The 22,950-nt window shown below is 57.4% G+C and overlaps 1 protein-coding gene across 6 annotated transcripts in view; it reads right to left on the reverse strand.

Moving 5' to 3' along the window:
• RRBP1 (ribosome binding protein 1) overlaps positions 1-22,950 on the reverse strand; it is a 65,603-nt gene that overhangs the window by 10,351 nt on the left and 32,302 nt on the right. For all 6 annotated transcript variants that reach the window (XM_030310141.1, XM_030310142.1, XM_030310140.1 and 3 more), the window contains 9 exons: positions 16,315-16,463; positions 14,992-15,114; positions 11,564-11,716; positions 10,715-10,833; positions 8,190-8,343; positions 5,799-5,937; positions 3,795-3,973; positions 3,623-3,648; positions 742-832 (listed from right to left, as the gene is read on the reverse strand). In XM_030310141.1, coding sequence (XP_030166001.1) covers positions 742-832; positions 3,623-3,648; positions 3,795-3,973; positions 5,799-5,937; positions 8,190-8,343; positions 10,715-10,833; positions 11,564-11,716; positions 14,992-15,114; positions 16,315-16,463 — 1,133 coding nt within the window. The remainder of the gene's footprint in view (positions 1-741; positions 833-3,622; positions 3,649-3,794; positions 3,974-5,798; positions 5,938-8,189; positions 8,344-10,714; positions 10,834-11,563; positions 11,717-14,991; positions 15,115-16,314; positions 16,464-22,950) is intronic.

The raw sequence follows: 22,950 nt of genomic DNA on the forward strand, positions 1-22,950 counted from the left end.
GCTCAGTAGCAAGGGAGAACCCTCCCCAACCCCACTTGGGACCCCAACGGGGAGACTGCCAAGGGACAAAACGTGCTTTATCTTGGCGCACGTCGCCTGGTTCCTCTGGGGCAGCCCGCTAGGGAGCGGCCGTGGCACCAGGCCATGAGGAGGATCCAGCGTGAAGGAGAGAGAAGACAGGGTCGGCTGGCTCCTCAGAGAGAAGCAGCTCCTGTCACCACCGATCCCTCAGCTGGCTCTGGCCGCGCCAGGCACAGGGAGGGCCAGGCGGGGCTCCCGGGGGAAGAGGAGACGGGGGAGCCAGGGAGCCCGGGCCACCTGAGGAGCAGTGAGGGGCAGCCCGGCAAGGAGGATGTAGCGGGGGCTCCGCACCCCCTGCAGAGGAAAGGGGCTTCCATATCCCCTTCTCCTGACATTTGCCTCCCTACTCCAAGGTGACCATATGACCCAGACCAGACCAACTGGTACATTCTGACCCCACCATGGGGTGGGGGTAAGGGGGGGCAGGGGGCTCCATGCTTGGGCACGTGACCCAAGCCGATGGGAAGGGAGTCAGCTCTGGGCCTTATGACGGACCCAAAGGGGAAAGGAGGCCTCACCCAAGCCGCCAAAGGCAGGCAGGCAGGCTTCCAGCCACGAACAGCACGACGGGACATAAAGGGGTAGCCAAACCCTTTCCTGAGTGGTTAGGGGTGGGATTCCCACAAGGCCAGCCTCACACCCACGCTTCTCAGCACTCACATTGTTCTTCACTTTCTGCTGCTCAACTGCCTCCTTGAGCTCGGTGGTCTCCTTCTCCAGACACCGCACCTGGGACTCCAGCTCCTTGAGGCTGAAGGGAGACAGTGACGTCACTGCTGCACTCCAAGGGCCGCGCCACCCCAGGTCCTGTCTCGGGAGTGCCCCTTCTGCTGCCTGGACACCTACCCGGAGCCACTTGGCTACGGGTCAGTCCCCTCCCACTGCCCCCAATCACGTCAACAGAGCACAAGCTTTCAAGGGGAGCCCAAGGAACCGCCTCGGCCCCCTCCTCTCCACTCATCCCGAGTGCCCAGGGGGCTGGGTGCAGACCCAAAAGGCCACCAGAATTACACCTGGTGACACTGGCTGCTGGGATTGAAGAGGTCAGAGCAGCCACAGTGGCCGAAACAGGGATGTATCCCAGACAGTAGGGTTTGGGGGATGCTTTTTCTTCTACTGAACGGTATGTGGCTTCTATTCAACCTGGTCCTGCTCGGTCCGCACAAAACATGTCAGCTGGCCCTTCCCTATGGCCACAGCCACACCTGGCCCTCTGAAGACATGGGCTGGGCCTTCTCAGAGGTCGACTGAGCTAGACTCAGGTGGTGTTGTCACCTGCACACCCATCGAGACTCCGGACGCCACTGCTCTCAGCAGCTCATGACAAGCCAGCAGTCTCTGCAGGGTACAGCAGGACCATCCTTTGTCCAGAACCTAACTCTGCTGAGACCCAAAGGCTCCTCCCTCAGGCCTGCGCCCGGGCTCTGGGGAATCAGCTCCGGGTGATGCCCCAGATGCCATGGGGTTGGCGAGGTGTCAGTCCTGTCTCCACATTCAAGAGCCTAATGGGCTTTGACCACCCTCATCTTCCAGACAGTGAGAGGTTGACGCTGCTACAGATGGACTAGCTGTTCTGAGTCACAGGCTTCAAACAGGGGCTTTAACATGTTGGGTTCTGCATTAAACTTTAGGGCAGCGAAGACCCCAGGAACAGCAGGAACAGGTGAAATCTGAAGTCCAGAAGTGATGAACTTGGAAAGAGGTCCCCCACCCATGGGTGTGCCCACCAGAGGGGGCTGCCAGCAGTCTGGGGGAGGCGGGTGGGGCCCTGGCCACTGCCAGCCAGATGAGGACATACACATCTGCATTTCTTTTCATGGGCCGCGGTCAACAACGTTTTTGCAAAACACCATTCTCACACACCTTAGGACTGAACAAAACAATTGTGAGCGTGGGCCGCTAGGTGCCCCAACCACCCTACCAGGGAATGGGTTCCCACCGTGGCAACGCCTCACCTTGTTACTCTCAAAACAGTTTTGGTCAAGGCCTTGAAGTCAGTTGTCGACTTCTTGGGGGGTGGTTTCAGGCCCAAGGAACCTTGACCTCACCCTTAAAGCTGTACCGGGACCCCTCGCAGCAATTCCCTCAAGCACCTCCCCCCCCCCCCCCCCCCCCCCCCCCCCCCCCCCCCCCCCCCCCCCCCCCCCCCCCCCATGCAAGAGCCTGCCTCCAGCAAACCACCACATGAGCAAACCCAGACAGGCAGATGGCAAGGACACACTGACAATCAGCCCCCTGGCGGCCGCTGCCTGGGTTCCAGAACATCTGGGTCAGATCACTCATCTCCACCCAGAACAGGATGGCCAGACTTAGACATAATTTCCAGATAAATTCAGAAGGAAATTTAAAAAACCGATTTCTGCCAAACACATCTGCACAACGCAAAAAATTAGAATGAACCATTATTTGCAGTGTAACTTTGATGCCCCAATAATTTGCTCTGTGATCCGAGAATGTGATCTTAAAACACAAAAGCAAAAAAAACCCTCATCAAACACAACCTCTCTACTCCAATAAATACCAAGAGAAACAAAATTCACGTGAACTTTCTGCAAAGTAGCACAGTGGGAAAGGAACATGGAGAGTTTGGTCCTGCGTCTCCTGCAAGGCATTTTGGGCCCTCTGGCTTCCTTCCTCAGCTCCCAAACCGCTAAGCCTGAGGCTAAGAAAGAAACATGGACCACGGCCCGAGGAGGCGCAGGGGAGGTGAGTCACTGGTGGCAGCAGCCAGAACAAGGGAACCATGTCAGCTGATGGTCTGGGACATGTCTTATTGTCTGCATAGGGACAGAGGACACCCTTCATGCCTCACCCCCCGTGACTATCCTGTGGAGCCCTGGCCACAGCAGCCAGGACCCTCTCCCAAGCCTGTGGACATCTGTTCAGGGACGCATGCTCCAGAGGTGATGGTCCCAAGGACTCTAAGTCCCCTAACTCAAGCCACTCCACCCAAGTATTGGCTCCAGCCTTTGCAACAGCAAATAAACAGTCCCCTAGCACAGCCTCGTGCTGGGTCACCAATACCGAGAGCGAACAAGGTCTGCCAGCAGTGAAGTTGCCTCGCGGGCAATCCTGTGACTTGGGTCAGCTCTCAACTGCACGGACATCGCAGATCTGTGCAAAAAGCTGGAGACCTCCTGGGTTCTCTAGATGGGTGTGTAATCATGGCTGCTACCTGATTTGCGATCTCAGTCCCTAAAAAACCCTCGCCTTGTAGACATGGAGACCCTCCAACCAGCTGAGTCACAGATGGATGGACGGACAGGAGGGGGCAGATGGTCCAGAAGCCCCCACCGAGCACCTGCCAGTCTCCACACAGTTGAGCCTCGCTCCTCGAGAGGAGGCAAGGAGTTCTTTGCAAGGAGGCCTTATTTTCTGGCCAGGCCTGTTCCCTGTCCTCAGAGCCACCGGAGGGAGCAGGGAAAGGCAAGGGCCTCTGAAGGGGCTGTTCCCCAGGGAATCTGTGCACCCTGCTGGAAGCCCTGGCTCCTGGGGTCCTGGCCACCCCACGCTAAGGCTGCGGGCCTCCGCTTCCACTTACTGGGCCTGCTGCTCCACGTGGCTGGCCTGGAACGAGAGACAGAAAGCGCCGCGGTCACCATGAGACTGGCCTCGTGCGGCAACTAGTCAGGACGGGGCCCATCCACGGTCGGCCCTGTCTGCTTGGCAGGGTGGGACTCGGCAGCCTTCTCCCTCCCCTCCCGAAGGCTGACCTGGGCGTCCTGGGTGTCTCGGGCCTGGCCCGCCTCCAGCAGGGCCTCGATGGACCGGATTCTCTCGGTGAGCTGCGAGTTCTCAGCCCTGGCCTCCTTGAGCTGCCCGTGGAGACCACTCAGCTCCTCACACTTGCTCTTCATCTCCGCCTCGGAGGACTGAAGTTTGCTGTGCAGCTCTGAGGAGAAGCGTGCAAGGGTGGGTGGGGGCGGGAAACGCCGGCACGGCCACCCCCCACTGCCTTCTGCGTGCGCCCAGGCCCGTAAGATACACTTGCGACCACCGGGCATCTTAGCGGTTGAGGGACAAAGTCACTCTGGCTTTTGCTCCCCAGCGCACACTGGGGTGGAACGAAATGCCCTGAGATCGCTCATGGGAAAATGATGCCACTCTGAAATGGATTCCAGCTGTAGCTGCTAAACTTTTATTCTCTGGGACACTGGCTCATATCAGCTGAGCTCTGCTTAGGCAACTCGAACCCAGCACTCCCGCTGACCAGCCTGGTCTCCTCGTCTGGCTGCTCTGCTCCTCCGTGTCCCCACTTCTCACCAGCCAGCAAGGCCTGTGGGTTCCACATCCGCTGTCTGCCAAATCCCTCCCCGGCCCACCAGCACCCTGGAGCCACCTGGGCCCAGCCTGTTGCCTTTGGCCGGAATGACTGCAAGAGCTTCACGCCTGCTCCCCTGGGCGACTCCTGCTCCTCTGGTCCAGTCTCCACCCAGCACCGGAGCATCCACAAGTACAAGGCGCTCATGCCACCACCGTCCCAGACTTCCTGAGTTGCTCCCAGCACGCTACACCTCACAGGGAGGGCTACCTGGGGCCCCACATTGGCCGACCGCCTTCTTGTTCCAGTCACACTTGTTGATCTTATGCCTCTGTTTCTTGTACGGGCCAAGTTCAAGTTCATCCCCATTCTCAGGGGCCCCGTGCTGGCCGTTTCTGCCTCTTCCCGGTCTTTGTGAGACCAGCCCCTTCTTGTCATCCAGACTTGGCTTGAACCTTCCCTCCGCCTCAGAGAGGCCTCCCCGACCACCCAATCTAAAGCCACACCTGGCCCATTAGAGTGAGGTCAGCAAACGAGGCCCAAGGGCCACCTCTGGCCCACTGCCTGTTTTTGTAAGTAAAGCTTCATTGGAACACAGCCAGGTCTGTCTGTTTATATGCTGTCTAGGGCTGCTTTTGCATTATGACAGCAGAGCTGAGCAGCTGTGACAGCACCTGTGTCTGGCCCACAAAGACAAAACTATTTACTAGCTGCCTCTTCAGAGAAACAGAATACTAACCCTGCGTTAGGTCACGCTGGCTGTTTGAAGCCTGTAGAGCACAGGGCTGGTTGACGCATGGCCCCCCACCTCACTACCGTCTCTCCTGCTAGAATGTGGCCCTGCTGCCACTGCTTTACTCCTGGCCGAGCTCTGGGTGCCTATGGCAGTCGCTAAGGAAATACTTGTGAGCAAGTGACTATGGAGCGGTCACTGGCCTCGTCTGCCCTATTTCTCCAGGAGCCCTCAGCATCCTCACCTGGCCACGTTCTCCTGATTATGAAGGTTACCTGTATGTAGGCCTAGGGGGACCATAGGCCCCACCTTCCAAACCTAGCTTTTGGGCTGAGTGAGCCAGGACAGGTCCAGAAGGAGTCCGCTGAGAAGGTCGGCAAAGGCCTCAGGGCTGCTGCGGCTCTCACCCACAGCCGATGCTCCAGAGGGGGCCCCATGGCAAGGCAGGCTCCAGGCGGTGGCACCTTCCACGCCCCCGACTCCCCAGCCCCGCTCTCAAGCTCCGCCCCGACACCTAGTTCTTGCTGGCTCTGCCCGCCTCCTGCCGAGACCGTCACCTCATGACCACCTGAGGGGCAGAGTCAGGGATCCCATGCTGCCCTCACTCGCCGGCAGGGCTGGTCATCTTATGGGCTCCGGCCCGGCAGTGGGGCCAGGGCGGTGTGTGGCTCCACATCTGGCACAGACCCTCAGGCCCGCTGGGAGCCAACAGGCCACCCTTACCGGCCATCTGCTGCTGCTGCTCCTGGGCCTTCTCGGCGTCCGCCCGCAGGCTGGCGTGGCTGGTCTGTGAGCGGCACAGTTCCCGGCTGACCTCGTCCAGGCGCTTCTGCAAAGCCTCCTCACTCTCCTTGTGAGACACCTGGGGACCGGGCACAGGGAAGGGGGCCGTGAAGATGCCAGAGGGAGGCCAGCCCCTCAGCTGGCTCTGACGTCGCAGATGACAGAGAGCTCTCTCCAACCTGCCAACCTACCCCAACAGCCTTTATCAAATGCTCCTGCAGGGGCGCCTGGGAGGCTCTGTCGGTTAAGCATCTGACTCGATTTCAGCTCCGGTCACCACCTCACGGTTCGTGAGCTTAGCCCAGAGCTACGCTCTGTGTCGACAGTGCGGAGCCTTTTTGGGAATCATTCTCTCTCTCTCTCTGCCCCTCTCTCCTCTCTCAAAATAAATAAATAAACTTAAAAAAAAATGCTCCTGGATTTCGGGGCATCTGAGTGGCTCAGTCAGTTGAGCATCCAACTTCGGCTCAGGTCATGATCTCATGGTTTGTGAGTTTGAGCCCCATGTCCAGCTCTGTGCTGTCAGCTCCGAGCCCGGAGCCTGCTTCAGATTCTGTGTCTCCCCTCTCTCTCTGCCCCTCCCCCGCTCATGCTCTGTCTCCCTCTGTGTCAAAAATAAATAAACATTAAAAAAATTTTGAAAAAAAAAAATGCTCCTGGATTTCTAGAGTCAGTTTACCCACCGGAAAAAGCCAGGAGGCCACGGCCACCCTGGCCCCTCAACGGTGAGTTCTTGGTAAGGGGCCCCAGGTGATGAAGCGCAGTCGCAGAAAGGGAAAAGCCCCGTTTTGATTTCAGTGTGACACAGAGAGTTGCTTCCCGCAACCTAACCCTCCAGAAAAACCTGGAGACCTCCTGAGTTGGCCCCTGTAAGATTCGCATCTGTTGAGCTCTTGTTCTGAGCAAAGGACTACTGTAGGCATTCTGTGTGTGCATCAGTGTGGTGAACCCCCAGCCAGCCCATGGGACAGGTACTACTGTCACGCCCTTTTTCAGATGGGGAAAAAGGCTCCAAAATTCCCAGCGGACACCGGGGGCTTCACTGTCAGCAACGGGACAACAGAGGAGGCAGCCACACACCCCTGTCTCCTTCACCACCTGCGGTCATCCACTCAAAGAATCTCTGGCATCAGAGAGGAAAGAGGGGACTCTCTGCGGCCCCAGGTGGCGGACGACAGCCCGAAGCCTGAGAGGGCAAGAGACGCTCAGAGTCTGGGGCTTACTGGTGAGGGCCAGCCCCAGGCTTGACCCTTAGAAGTGGCACACATAACGGTGATGAGCTGGGCGCCAGAGGGGAGGTTCCAGCCCCTGAAGCACAGGAACTATCCCGAAACCTTTAACACGTGATCACCGCTAGGCCCACCCCAGTGAGCATCTGATCTCACTGGTGTGGGTGGGCCTGCTTTAGGTAAAAATAGCAAACACCAAATCATCCATCTTGATGCTGCCCTAATAATCCACACTGTGTTTACCTGTCCGTGTTCCTTTTTGGTCCCTCGTATACACCCAAAACTGGTCTTACAATTTCACGTCTGTTGTTTTAGTACCTTCCACAAGACTCATGCTACAGCCTAACTTCAATGGCTGAGCCGCAGAAGGGCCCAGGGCCCTCAGACCACCAGGACTTCCTCCCGCAGGTAAGTTAAATACACAGCAGACATGATAGCAAGGCTCCCCACATGCGGTCCCCAAACGGGCTGACTGGGGCATCCAGAAGCCTTCAGGGCAACAGGGAGCAAAGCCCCTAGGCTGAGGCCACACTGGATGTTGCCCAGTGCACTTTGGGATGGGGACAATCTTCCTCATCTGAAGGAGAACAGCCACTCTCCGAGGAAAATGACAGCTCTCGGGCCACAGCCGGAGGCTGAGAAGGAAGCATACCAGCCCAGCCTTGAAGCCCGAGGCTGCGGGACCACTGGTGGTGGCAAACATGGAAGGACAAACAGCTCTGGGGCCAGACCTAGGGGTTCAAATCCCACTTCTGTGTGAACTTGGGACCAGTTACTTCTCGGTGCCTCAGATCTTGTAATGGGTGACGACAGATAACAACGGCACCTACCTCCTAGGGTCCCGACGAGAGTTGGCGGGGTCAATGCTTGCAGAGCGCTCAGGACAATGCTGACCACACTGAGTGCACCCGCTCCACACCACTAGCGATCACTGTTACTAACGAGGCCCGGGCCGAGGGTTCCGGCCATCACGATCACGGGGAAGGGATGACCCGATATGGCCAGGCAAGCTCTGGCCTGTCCCTGCTACGCAAATAGGCTTGGGGTGGGGGGGGGGGGCAGAGCAGACTCGGGCGCTGAAGCGGCTGCCACCCTGGCTCACCTGCAGCTGTAGGACCTGTTTCTCAAAGGCGGCCGCCTTGGTCTCCAGAGCCTTCCGCTGCTGTTCCTCCTGCCGTGCGGCCTCTGACTTCTCCGCCAACTCCTTGCTGACCTTGCTGAGCTCCTGCCGGAGCTTGGCCAGCTCCGCGTTCTGCCTGCAAGACAGTCACCAGCCCCAACTGATGGACAGAAGAGGGACTGACTGGGTGAGCTCTCGCCAGCCCAGCGGGCTCCCCCTGGGTGACAGGGCCTGGCAGACGAGCCTTTCCTCCGGGGCACGTGCTCTTTTACAAGTGGTCACCCACATCCCAGAGCCACTACCAAAGCCTCTCATATTGTCGGTCCTATGGGCTTTGATGTGTGTTGGCGAAGATGTTCTTTTGCCAGCGCCGCGTATGGACCATACAGAGCGAAGAGCAAAATGTGCCCTACAGTATCCCACAGGAACCCCGCCCAGAAAGTCAGAGAAAAGGCAAGACACTCTTCTCCTCATTGCTGATCTAGGACCAGACAGGCCCCAGATGCAGGCTGACTGGCCTCGACACCCCTGCAGGGCTGGAGTCCATGCACCCCACTTCCCTGGCAGACTGGACCATGGCCACGCCTGGGGGCCACCAGAGGTGGGAGGTTGAGGCACTTTACAAAACAGACTGTTGAACACTGCACAAAAGCTGGATCTCAGGACCGGCGACAAGCACAGAAGTGAAGGAAGGAGACTCGACTGAAAGGAAAAGAAAGGCAGCTCAAGACCCGCTTTCCCCAGTGCGAGCAGGTGATCGGCCCACCAGCCTCATCAGCTCAGAAGACATCTCTCTGAGGCAAGACTGACCGTCCAGCCAGGAGACAATACTAGGCAAGACAAAGGGGACAGACAAGACCGCCCACAACCCTGCACAGTGGTGTCACACCACGTGGAGGCCAGAAACCTGGCTAGGACCAGCTGCACTCTGCTGGCTGAGGGCCAGGTGGGTCCCACCTCTCTGCACTTGGCTTTTCCCACCTGCACCAACGTGGCTGTCCCAAAGGCTCTCTCTCAGCTCACGCTAAGGCCAAGATTCAAGACCGGAGGGGCTTACAGCAAAGGCTAGATTCCAGTGCCCTGGGATAGAGACGGGAAGCTGAGTGGGTGGCCCCCTGGGACTGCTCTGGAGCTCTGGGCAGGGCCCCGGGACACCCACCCCACGCAGAGCAGAACTTCCACAAAGGGAGTCGGTGGCCACCGCCTCAGGGTGACAGGTCTGTAGCTTTATGGCTTTCCCCAGGACAGAGGCCGCAGTGGATTCTACATGAGCGGAGAAACCAGAGCTCCATTGTTACCTTCTGCTTGTAGCTGCTGAGGAAACCACAGCCACCAACCTCCAGCCTGCTGACAGGCCAGGGCAGACATGAAGATGTTTGCACACGCACACCCAGAGGAGGCCTCCGCACAGAAGGCACCAGCCTGGGGAAGGTGGCCGTTAGCTCACACTGCCCCGGGGGGCCACCGGCAAGACCAGACGCATGGGCACAGACCCCCCTCCCCGGTCCGGCTCCTGGGCCAACCTTCTCCCCACTTGACTTGCAGCTAAGGGACAGAGGGTACTAGCGCCCTCTACCTTTGTCGGTTCTCCAGGCAAGAGGGGATGCTCTGGGGATAACGCAGAACCTTGGAAAGTCCCTTCTGGATGCTTCAGGCCAAGAGAGGGCAAGGAAATGTGAATCAAAAGAAAATGTAGTGGGGCTTCCTCTGGGCCAGCCTGTTGAGACTGTAATACTCAAATCAGGAAGTCAGAAGAAAGCCACGCTGCCCTTCACAGGGTGAGGTCACTGCTGCCCTCCAAGGTCGGCCCCCTACTGGACTCACTAGCCCTTGGAACTCCTGATGGGTGATGCTGAGAGCAAGAGCCCCCCTGAGCAGGCCGGGCCGAGTGCCGGGAGGCAGGACTTACTACCGCAAATGTCCCTTCCAGCACAGGAGATCTCGTCTCCCGGTGGAGAATCCAGGGGCTCAGGCCCACGGCAGGTCCCCACACCACCAAACTCTGATCATGGACAATCCGCTAACCCCCAAAATTCTGGGTCACCATGAGAAGTGTTTAAAGACCCTACATCGAGATCCTGTGAAGACAGACGTGGAAAAGTACGTGTTCCCCCAGGAAGGCAAGATGCCAGCACCAGCCAGGACCTGAGAGGCACCCAACCACGTGGACACTGGGCACGGACAGACCAGACCGGGGTTTGCTGGCTCTCCCTGGCGCCTTGACCACGTGTGAGCATGCCGGCCACGCACTGGAAGGCTTGGCCACTCACAACCAGACAGGGGGATGGAGTCTCAGGCCAGAGCCCTGAACGGGGAGGGTCGCAAGTGCACAGCCGGCCTCCCGTGCTCACTCACGTGTGGGGCCCATGCCACGCTGCCGTGCCAGCCCCACATCCAGCAAGAAACTAGAATCTACCTGCAAAGCCTTGAGGCTCGGACACCCTCCCCAGCTCCAGAGCCTCCAGGAGAGCGCCCTCATGGTGTCTGAACGGGGGCGCTGAGCTTACTTGCTCTCCACCTGGCTCGTGGCCTGGTTCAAGGCATCCCTCAGGATGGAGTTCTCTTGCTGCAGACGGGCCAGCTGCGTGTTGGGGCCATTCTCCAGTTGCTCCTGAAGAGTCCGGATCTGCAAAGTCAGCGAAGGGGCATCAGAGTGCCTCTTGGCCTCACAGAGAGCCAGCTTTGGTGGGGAGCGAGGTCAGCGAGGCCCCAGCCCACAAACTAATGCACCAGAGGCAGGGTGACCCCCTGCATATGCCCCCTCCCTTCCCTCTGCCTTACGGTCTGTAGACTCCAGGCACTGTGTTAACCGCCGTGACACCAAGCACATAGCCACAGCCTACAATTACCCCGAGGAAGCCTGTTTCCTGATCTCTGACCTCCCGTGGCACATCCCGAGCCAAGCAGCAGGGAGATGGCCATGGCTCACCATGAACAGAGCACAGGGCTGGGGAGAAGGCACGGGACTCTGGCCCCGCAGGCCAGGCTGGGCAGGAGGCCCCCGCTGGCCTCGGGTAGCTCATGCCTCTTGTTTCATGGGGTCCTCCCAAGCACAAGTGGAGAGGGCAGAGCCAGCATGACTGGGGAGTCACATGGAGGCTGCGAACTTGACCCACGGGAACGGAGGAGACGGGACATGGCACCGGCCACTTGGGACCAGGCTGTTTTCAAAAAGCGTTGTTTAAAATCTATTTTATATCTTCCTGGCTGCTGACGTTCACACACGCGTGGTGGGCTGGCCACGTGAAACGGCCCCTCCCTCCAAAACCAACCCGATTCTGAAGCCAGCTCCCCCACCCTGTGGGGAGCCATGTGCCCCCTGGGGCCCCCGACCACACCCCAGAGCCACTGCCCACCTTGCCCTGTAGCTGCTGCACTTCCTTGACGTGCTCCCGGTAGCTGGCCTGCATGCGCGCCTGCACGGCTGTGATCTCCTGCTCCCGGGCCACAAGCTGCTTCTTCACCTTGGCCTCCCCGGCTGCTGCCTTAGCCTTTTCTGCTGCCAGCTCCTAGGACACAGCAGAGGGCACAGAGGCAGTCAGGCCAGGGCAGGAGCTTGTCAGACGGGCCCAAGGTCATCACAGCCCAGACATCGCCTGGGGCTGGGGGCTTGAGACCCCCTCCCCCTGAGTTCCCGGACAGACCAAGCCAGCCACAGCAGAGAACCCACAGGAGGCAATGAGGGATCTGATCCCTGGAAAACCCTGACCTGACCAGTAGGAGTGGATGTCAGACCTTGGCCATGTGAAGGCAGCGGACACAGGAAGGAGCTATGTAAACAGGACACGCTGTCTTGTGCTCTCCAGGACTATTGGCTCGGCCCTGCTGGGGCTACAACACCCTGGCTTGGCTGGGTCCCTGACATCCAGGTCCTGGAAGGCCTACTTCTACTTGAGTGCTTCGTGTCAGGATGGAAGCAGCAGTGAGCCTTGATGGCTGAGCCACACGGAGGGCCCAGGTCTCCACGTGCACCTGATCAGTCCTCCCTCCGCAGCCCAGGGAACATCTGCTCTGGTCAGTGTCAGATGCCCATGATGAACACAGGATGCTGGGCCTGGGGACCTGAAGCCTCAGGCATGGGCAGAGCACAGGATGGGACGGGCCGGTCAGGGGAGAGGGGCTGGCTGGGGTGTGTGTCATTCTTGGAAGAATGGCAATGGATGGAAGCCACAGGGGAGCAGAGAGTGACTATTCGAGAAAGGGTGATGCAAACAAGCCCCTGGGGTGAGGATGCTCCCTGTCCAGTGGGCCTCCAGCTGGGCTGGCAGAGCCTGGTGTGGGCCCAGCTGGCCTGGGGGACCACGGTGCAAGCGTCTCCCAAGATTCCAGGCCCTGTGCCATCCTGGTCCTGGGCAGGAGACCAGGGAAGTGGGAAATGCTCTCCTTCTCCAGGCCAGGGATGCCAGGGAGACCCACCCTGAAGGGCCAGAGTGCCCCCCGCACTTCCGTCCCTGGGCTGGGACAGAAGCAAATCAGAGGCTAGAGGAGGAGCTAGGCTGACGGGGTGGCCGCTGGGTGCCAACGCTGCCTGTGTGCCCGGCCTTCCCTGAGCCCACCTGGGACCCCTGGCCTCACTGTTCACACAATCCTCTTCCTGGCTCTGCCCAGGGTGAGAGCCCACAGGAGCCCGAGGTCCACGCTAAAGGACACCTCACTGATCATCCACTGGAGCCGGGAGAGGTGGCCAACACTGTGCTCCCACTCTGAGGCAAGCAGGCGCCTCACTCAATTCTGTCAGTAAGATGGGGATCACGACCCCCATTTTAAAGCTGAGCTCACTGAGTCCTGGGGAAGATATGATGGTGTCCAAGGCCAGGAAGGCTTCCTCTTAGCTGTGTGCTGGCCTTGGGCCTTGGTGGCCATTCGCTAACAGGCAGCCTGCTAGGTTAAGTCAAGCAAGGTGGCCAGAATCACAGGGGACAATACAATGATAGGTAATTGCTTTGGTGATGACAACCATGGCATTGGGAGAGGAAAATGGGCATTCTGGAAGGCTTCTCGCAGGAGGGAGGGAGGGAGGTCAAAGGAGTCCTCAAAGATAAGGAGAAAATCTCCAGCCAGCCATGCAGTGAAAGGCATTTGAGGATAAGGGAAGAGCAGGAGGAGAGGCCCAGGGGTGGCAACAAAGGGTCGGCATGTCAGAGGAGCACATGGGGCAGGACCGCAGGGGTGTGGGCTCGGGTCTGAAGATTAAGACCCACTGGCAGAGCTTAAAGAGGGACCTCACAGGACCGTGTTAGCACCTGGGAGCCGAGGAGGGTGCAGGGAGGGTGCGGTGAGAGGAGCGGGGGCCTGGCTGGACACCTCGGAGCAAGATGGGTAACGAACACCAAGGGCTGTGTCAAGCGGCCACCACTAGGGTGAGCAGTAAGTGTCCAGCATGAGGGCCGCATTAAGGGGCCTCCTGCAGGATGCACTCCCTGCTTGCACCTGCTGCCCTGCCCACGGTAGCCAGAGACCCTGGGCATGGGGAAGAAACAGGCCACTGGGACTGGCAAAGGTTGTACCTCCTCACTCCTCACACCTCCAGCCCACCCTAAAGTCAAGGGGGCAGGCACGGAACTAGCCAGACAACCACACGGCCAACCAACCGTGGGGACATTTGCTCCATTTCCTCTCCCCTGACCTTCATTCTGGAGGCAGACAAATGTCACAGGGAGTTCTCAGTTTGTCCAGAAAAAAGATACAGAAGGATGGCTCCCCGAAACCACAGATTTGACCAGTGCTGGCCTGCTGGCTCCTGGGGGTGGGAGGGCACTGATTCACGGTGCTGGCCCTTTTCTGTGGTGCAAATGCTCACGGCCATGGCACACCATTGGCCGAGGCAGAAAGAGGCTGCGTGTCCGGCTCCTGGGGGCAGGGCAAGCGGCTCCAGCCAGCCTGCATTTCACCAACAACTCAAGACGGGCTCACGTGAAGGCTGCACGTGGACAGTCTTAACAGAGGTGATGAGGCCCAGCGGGCAGAAGGCTACTGAGCTCTAGGGAAGGTCCTTCTCCTGGGTGGACCATTAACCAAGAGTTACCACCCAAAAAGCTCATCTGCTCTTGCCATCTCCACCAAATGAACTTTACTGTTTGGCTCAGGGCTGTGTCTCTCCAGCTGAGGTCAGAAACTCAGGCTGCCTTGTTTCTGACTATTCTCCAATGAGCAGGTGGAGGTGCCCTGAGGAAGGGCTGTGGCCCAGACCACATGGGACATCCCCAGTCCCAGGCCATCTCCCTGGGCCCGCTGCCCGGACAGAAGGGGGAAGTAAGCAGCAAGAGGGCAAGAGCAAGCCACAGAATTCTGCTGGAAAGAGACAGCTTTCAAACTGAGTGCAACTGGCCTCGTGGGACCGCGGCACCAGGACTTACTCCTCAGGAGAGAGGCAAGGACAAAGCTCAGCGAGTTCTGGCGGGAGTGGCCCCTTGCGCTTTCAGGGTGAATACCCTAAAAAGATGGCCTGTCACTGTGGGACCAGTGGTGAGGTTCTGGCCCATCCCCATCAGAGAATGAGGGCCCTAACCCTCTACTTAACGTCCATGCGCACGTGTTCTTCATCATGGAGGGGAGCTGCCACCCCGCACAGCTACCCAGGGCCATGACAGGTAAGCCAGCCCCAGGTTGTCAGGCTCTCAGACAGCAGAAGGCCTTCCTGTGGCCACAGAATCCCTGGTGTGAGAGGCAGTCCCAAGCCAGCAGGCGCGTGCAAGGAGTCCAGGTAGGAAGGCCAGCCCGCGATCTGGGGACAGCGCTGGCCACCGCTGGGGGTGCTCAGGACAGGGTGTGCGCTCAGCCATACCTTATTGAGCTCCCTCAGTTTGCTCTTAGCGGCAGCTGCATCTTCCTGCTCTGTGGCCAGCAGCTTTTCCTTCTCTTCCAGCTGGCGTTTCAGAATTGCCACAGGGTCGCCCTTCTGAGTGGCCTGGAAGTGCCCATAGAGCAGCGTTAACAGAGGGGGTGCGCAGATACCTGGTGTGCCCTCCCACCCCAGCAGTCAGACCCTGACCCACGACCAGAGCAGGGGCCCGGTTCTGTGGGATGGGGCTTCTGGGTGAGCGGGTTCTAGCCCGACTCCACGCACTTCTGCAGACAGGCACCCCTGCCTCAGCCACCCAGTCGGCCAGGTCTCTAGGCCCACTGCATACAGGAGCTGTTTGGACCAAAAGCTTTGCATCTCTGCAGTAGGTTTTAGGAGCATGGTGCTTCCCATGAACTTGGGCCAATGGTGGCCAAGGCCTCTTCCTACCCCACTGAAGGGCAATTAGTCATTGTTTCTGGCTTGGGGCCCACCCCTTAGCTGCTGTGTGAGGCCTGCAAGACGCCTCGGGAGGCGAGGTGTACTCTGGGGACAGTGGCCTGAGGTGAGTCTGGGCCCGTCTCCTTGGAGGAGAGGTCCTCCCGACCTCCAGTCACTCGCACACCAAGAGACAGCCTTCCCTCCCCCAAGCTCACTGAGCACAAAGCTTCCTGTGACTGTGGGGCGTGCCACACCTTGGCGAGAGTCAGGAAGGGAGTAAGCCCTGCTGGCCTCAGGTCAGGAGTCACTGGCCTGGCTCTCAAGACACCCCCCAGCATCACTAACCACTAGGGTGCCACAAAATTCTCCAGCAAAATTCCTAGAGTTCTGACTCTGGATGAGGAACAAACACGTGCCAGGCAGCATCTCCTGGGGGCAGCTCATTCGCCACAAGAAGCAGAGGGCGAGTGCCGGCCTCTGGACTGACCCCCAACAGCAGGAGGGACATCAGAGAAAGGGGCTTCCAAGCTCCCCACTGTGCAGCGTGTCCCTACACCTTCTTTTCTGCACCCGAGCCCTGGCCACAGGCCAGCCGGGCCCCAGTGCCTGTGTTCACCCCCCCGGCTCACACGACACAGAGCCCGGCCCTGACCCGTAACGGTCTTCCTGTTTCCGTGGCTGGGCTGTGGCTGGGCTGAGGCAGAAGGCAGAGTGTACTCGGGGTGATTCATGCAATCTGTGTCTGGGAAGGGGAGGCGGGGTGCCGCTGAGAGAGGCCAGTGGAGACTATTTCCTGAACTCTGTGCACATGGCCAGCCCAACGGGGTCACTCAAGGGAGGCAAGGGCCCCAGGACTTAAGGGGAGAGCAGGGAGGGCGGGTCTACCTTATGCCAGGTATCCTGGATGACTCCAGCCTTCTCGGACAGGATCTCAATGAGCCGTTGGGCCTCACCCTCGTTGAATACCATGCTTCCGACCGTGGAGACCAGAGTCTTGTAAGGGAGGTAGAGAGGGCTGTCGGAGTCCGGGGGCGCTGTGCAGGGAGAGAGAAGGAACAGGAACTTACCCTCCGCCCCCAGCAACCAAGCTGGTCACACCTCAAAGCAGCAGGGGCCAGACAGCCGACCGAGGACTCTGTCCAGCTGCTTGGGCTGTACGGGCTGAATGCGAGCCTGACCTGGGTACCCTGAGCTCTTTCAGAGTGCTGAGAAACGGCCCAGCCTTCAGGTCCCTGCACAGTCGTCCCAACTGCCCGAAGAGAGCAGAGGGGGAAGGTCCCTAAGTAAAAGAAAGTCTGTTTTCCTAGGCTGGGGGAGACATCCTCACTGCCCCCCTTTTTATCATCAAAATGAGCAGAATTAAGCAAGGCATACCTTCCCCAAAGGTGCTTTTCCTTCCCTTTTTCCAGCAAACTGCTTGGTCCAGTTCCAGCCCTGCACAGCCCTGCACAGCCCTGCATAGGCGGGTTCACCCGCCTGTGGTGACCAAGCCCCATGGCTCCTCGTAAACATGGACCCCACCGCCACAACCCTGCAGTCACTGGAGAAGGATGGCAAGCAAAGGCCTGCATCTCTAAGGCTGCTTCTCTGTGGCCCCAGGGAAAAGGAGGCTCTTCCCACACATCCAGGTTCAAACACTGTTTCTGGCTTCACGAAGCCCGAGGCAGGTTTTAGGGGAGGGGAAGCTGGGCTAGGTTCTTTCACAGTGGGCCTGCCCACTTGTCAGTCCACGAGTGACTTCCCGGGAGGCACAGTCAGGTGCCAACAGCCACCTGTGCTGTGACTTCTGCGGTGCTCCTGAGGCCCCCTGACACACACACACTCACTCAAGGCAGGCTCTCGAGTGGCCTCGAATGGAGGAAAGGGTGAACTGAGACGCCCCATCTGGCAGCAACCCCGCCTGAAATGCCCCGGGGAATGACTTATGCCGAGGCCCAGAGCTGCCCCGCGGCCGAACGACAGGCCCCAAATGAATGAAATAAAGGGAAACAGGCCGGCCCATGGCAGCACCTTCAGCTAAGCCCCCCTCACTGAGGACAACGCACGGGGAAGGTTTCCATAGCAACCCCAAATTCTCTGGCCTGTCACAATATTTTCACTTGCTAGTCACAATATTTTCATCGCCAGTCAAAGCATTTAGCGTGATACCTTAATGAGGGGAACGTGGGATGTGGGCGAGCTGGTTGCTATGAGCACCTTCATTGTAGAACTTCTTACCTCGTGAGGCTCGGGAGATTAAAAATAACCACGGTGACGTTCAAGGCCTAAGAGCTCAAGAGTGCCATGAAAATGAAGTGGAGGTGGGGTGCGTGTTCCCTTCAGCCTTTCTTTTCATTGATATATGTATATAACACAAAATCATCTTGATGGCAAACTTAGAAAAACCACTCTGAGCGCCGCTAAGCCAAAAACAAAGCAAAGACCGCTCTCAAGTTCACTACTAGGAGAAGACCGCACCAGTAGCATTTTGGTTTCCGGGGTCCCTGCCCTTCCGCCTCAGCCTGCAGGCAGATGCAGGTTTTCCAGAAGACGGAAGTCCACTATTTCAAAGACACAGTTGGAGCTCAAATGGACAGATGTTTTCCTTTCCTGACTCAGGAAATGTCTACTGTGCTGTCCCAACAGGCTGGCCACCAGTTACGTGTGGCCACTGGGTACTTGAAATGCAGCCAGCGTGGACCAAGCTGTGCTGCAGGTACAAGTACACCCCGGTTTGAAGACTTGGTAAAATATCTGTAATAATTTTCTGGTATCGACTGCATGTGGAAATGATAATATTCGGGGAAAATTGGGTTAAATAAAATATATCATTAAAATTTAATTCTTTGTTTTTTGTTTGCTTTTTTTTCACGTAGCTGCTAGGAAAGTCTGAATTACACATATGCTCACACGGGTGGCTCACACTATTTCTACTGGACAGGCTGGTCTATTCCTTTCCAGCCCTGGGGACCCTCCAACCCCCCAAAAGTACGGTCGTTGTCCCTGCAGAGGCCTCAGACTGCGCAGGGGCTCGGGCATCTCTTGAAGCCTCTCCTAGACCATCCTTCTAGGCCCCCGTAGTCCCTACCACATTGCTGGGGGCGGGAGGGGGAGACATTTAGATAATGGAGCCAGGCTTTGCTACGGAGCTCTGTTTCCCCACAGATGTCACCCCAGTGGTCTTGACAGACCGTGTTCTCTCTTGGATAGCCAGGACACTCTGCCTGCAGAACGTTGCCAAGAGTGTTCTGTAAGAGTATCATTCTAATACACCTTTATTCAAACTTTCTTACCTAATCATATTTTATTAGATGTTTTAGCGAACAAAGTAATGAAAACTTGAGCAGGTGCAACAATCCAAAGCTACACACAGCACAATTTAACTCTCCCCTGCCTATCGCCCGATCTCCCCACACAAACTTCCCTGGCCTTCTCTATGCTCATATGAACACTATCTTTTAAGGTATTTTTAGAGAGCCCCAGCTTTACACTTTTCCATGAAGTCGTTTAGGTAAGAATGGTGCCATCTTTGGGGCGCCTGGATGACTCAGTCGGTTGAGCATCCGACTTTGACTTAGGTCATGATCTCGCAGTTTGTGAGTTCGAGTCCCACGTTAGGCTCTGTGCTGATAGCTTGGAGCCTGGAGCCTGCTTCGGATTCTGTGTCTCTGCCTCTTTCTGCCCCTCCTCTACTTGTGCTCTCTCTCTATCAAAAATAAAGAGAATGTAAAAAAAAAAAAAAATTAAAGAATGGTACCATCTTTATTTACCCCAAATCAGGGGAAGTAAAAATGAAAGAAAAAAGTACTTGGAAGTAGGCACCAGAACTTCTGGACCTCCGTGTGAACTGCATTTGCTTCTGGGTTTCAAGATCCTCTCACCAAACCAGTGGCGCTGAGCTCACTTGGATGCCTGTTCCTGGGAGGCGGGCACCCGGGCCACAAATCACATGCTAACGGGAGCTAACTTGGGCCGGCATGTTACACATCTCCAGCAAAGACTCGAAAACTGGAAATAATCCCCGGCATTGTGAAATCTTAAGGCACTACACTAAATTTGTCAAAGACTAACATCTAATCTGCTAAACCACTGACGTCACGAAGACCATGAGGCGGTGAATCGTAGTAAGACCAGCTCCTGAGAGCCTGCCCCTATAGTCTCTGCCTTGCCCACCTTGGTGAGTTCTGAAATACCAGGAATGGACGAGCAGGGAGGCCTGGAGGAAGGTCACAGCAAGAGAGCAAAGAGCGGAGAGACAGAACAGAGATAGAACCAGTGCCTCACTGCTCTGGAGTAATCCAGACCTGCCTGGCAGGGGACACAATAAACACCCCCAGGGACCGGGCCCTGCAAGGATGGCACAGGTCTGGCTCAGGGGGCAGCCTCTGGACATGTTCCTTCACCTCCAGAACCCTCAGAGCTGTGGACTTGCCGAGGAGAACCGGAAACGAGATTTGTATGTGTCACCTCCTGACCTTTAGTGCTGACAGCTAACTCAAAGAAAAAAGAAATAAATAAAACCTCTGTGGGGCTGAACAAACACATCTGTGGGCCAGGTGTGGCCTGCAGATCACCTCTGCCCCTGGGCACTGGGCACCGTGGTCAGAACAAGGCCCCTGAGTCAGGCGGTCTGGGCTCAAATTCTGCGAGCTCAGCTCCTTCCTGCCTGTGCGTCCTTGGGCAAGTTGCTTCACCTCCCTTGGCCTCGGTTTCCTCATCTGCAAAATAGGGGTCATAATCAATCTTTCCTCCTTCCTAGCCTCACTGCCAAGATTAAATCCCAACACGTTTGGAACAATGCCCGGCACAAAACGCACTGCAGAGTCAACCAACAGGGCCACCTTCAAGCAAGCCCTAGTCACAGGACCGTCACAGGACCGTCACAAGCCCCGACCCCTCCCTGAACAGACAGCGCCCACCGGGAAGGACTCAGGTGGGGCTCTGCCCTTTCCCCCACTCCCACCAGCGGGACGGAGAAGTCGTGCAAGGGTGGTGCCCAGAAGCCAGCCCTGAGGATAGAGCAATACAGCCCACGGACCCTCTGGCTCCTGCCTGGCACCCCCGTCTGTACCCTCTCATGAGGCTAAGAAGGGCAACAGGGTTAGATAAAGCAAGGAGCCCTATGCCTCCCGCAGCCCCCAGCCAGGGAGCATGCGGCACTGGGTAATGTGTATAACACCTCAAATTCCAAAACCATGCACCCTTCTGTGACCATGCCGGGGGGTGCGGTCACCTAAAATCAAACTTGTCTTGCCAAGAGGCACTTAGGAGTCCCTCTCTCCCTGTCGACCGCAAAGTCCTTTCGGGAGAGTTTTGTCTTTACATCCCCACCAGGATCCCCTGCGGCCAGGTCTCAGTGCTAGGGAACTCGCGGGGTTCCGCCGCCCGGCACTATCACAGCCCCTCCAAAGTCCAGCTCGGGACCGCTCCTGCGCGGCTCCAGAGGACTCGACCGACAGGTCGGTGCTGACCGCTGCCCAGCAATGGGAGCGGGTGGCCACCTTGGCCCTGGGACAGCCCATCAGGTGACCACGGCTCAACTCCAATGGCTGGTGCAGGTACCCTGACGCAGCCCTGCCTGGGGCAGGCAGGTCCCAACGGTCTCTAGAGACACAGAGTGTGCTCGTACCGTGCACCCGGCAGTCAGCACACCACTGGGGCTGGCAGGGTTAAGTCAGAAACTGGAACTGCCAGCTGAGAGGCAGAGGAGACACAGGACGCCCGGCAACCATGCAGTAGAGCCACAGGAAGGGAACCCAGGGAGGGCATGCTGCCAAGGAAGCGACGTGGCAGCAGTGGCAGGGGATGCTTTGGCCAAGCGCTACTGGGTAAGGAAACGGTGAGGGCTGTGCGGGGCTTCGGAAAGGGGAGCGGCAAGGACAGGCAGCGAGGCTCAGAGAGGCCTTGCCACTCGGAGCAGAGGGAAGTGAGACTGGAGTGAGTCCACGTCTTCCCAGGCCCCAAGGATCTGGATTCTATCTTACAGGCTAGAAGCAATGCCAGCAGGGAGGAAGGTCTGCAATGAGGAGATGTTATTTCAGGACACCTGGGAGACAAGGCTGGCGGGGGGAGGGCAAATGAGGGAAGAGCCCCAGGGCCAGGGGCCAGGCCCAAGGGCACCGAGGAGCTGAACTGGGGGGACAGAGGCCCAGGTGTTAACAAAAGGTTAAGATCTGTGCAACTATGGGCTTCTTGACCACAGCTGCCTGAGGATAGCGATTGGAGCCCCAGCACTGCCATGTTTTAACATGACTGAATGGAAAGTTCTGGAAGCAATGTCATCCAGCAGCTTCTCTGAGACATGAGGCGCCAAGACTGATTTGGCTCCTTCCCTAGGGCATGTTTTTGTTCTTCTTGCAAAAAGGCAAAGTTGGAGCACCTGGGTGGCTCAGTCGGTTAAGCATCCAACTCTGGTTCAGGTCATGATCTCATGGTTCGTGAGTTTGAGCCCTGCATCGGGTTCACTGCTGTCAGCACAATGCCTGCTTCAGATCCTCTGTCCCCTTTTCTCCCTGCCCCTCCCCCTTTTGCATTGTCTCATTTCTCTCTCTCTCTCTCAAAAATAAATAAACATTAAAAAAAGAGAGAGAAAGAAAAGTTGGGCTTGAAGAACTTACAGAGAAAGGGAATGAAGGCTATGAAGGCTCAAAAGTCCTACAGAGATTTCAGAGCTTCAGACCCTGAAAAACTAAGTTTGAAAGAAAAAAGTATGAAACCTAATCTCAAGACACATCTGCATGTACCTCAGCCCTAAGACAGCTGTAGAGTAGACACTGAGGTGGGCTGCACTTGGCCTGAGGGACCCACAGAGACAGAGGGCCCAAGGCAGGAGGCTGAGATCCCTGACCGTCCACTGGCCACGTGACTTCTGGGAAGTCTCAAAACAAGAGGTGAGCCGTGGCTTCTGCTTTTGCAAAAACAGGTAAACATACCAATCCACGTTACAGACCTTCAGGAGAAATGCATGGAAAGGAGCTTCGTAAACCACACATCTCACAAACATCTAGTTGAGAACGATAGTGTCACAATCCTGGGGGCAACCCAGCAAGCACACAGTGAAGAAGGACACCGTGGGGGGTGGGGGTGGGGATGGGATAGTAGGAAGGAAGGGGTGATGCTATTATCAAGTCGCATGCCTTAAGATTAGATTAAGTCACATGCTAAGGTACAGACGCCTTTAGCAGTTTTCCTGAAGATCCTTCCCTATATCCCCTGACCTCTGGTGACTCCTGCCCCAGAAGGGTACAAAGCATGATCCTATTTGTGCATTTCCATCTGCTCTGGCACAGAAGGGAGTGGCCAGGGAGGCCTTGCACAATATGGAGCTGAGCAGCTCCCCCAGGACACTTCAAGGTTCACAGATGTGGGGAGCCACTAACTTTCCATCTTAGCTCAGTTTGTGATCATAGACTGGGTACCCAAAGGCTGGGACAAGGTTGAAAAGAACTCGCCACTTTCCTTCCTCAACCTGACCCCCCTGAAGGAGCAGGGACCCCCTTCTGCTGCTCAGAGGACCCATGGTCAGGGCTGGGCTGCCTCACA

The sequence above is a fragment of the Lynx canadensis genome, chromosome A3 (genome assembly GCF_007474595.2).
Source record: "Lynx canadensis isolate LIC74 chromosome A3, mLynCan4.pri.v2, whole genome shotgun sequence".
In the NCBI taxonomy this organism is placed as follows: Eukaryota; Metazoa; Chordata; class Mammalia; order Carnivora; family Felidae; genus Lynx; species Lynx canadensis.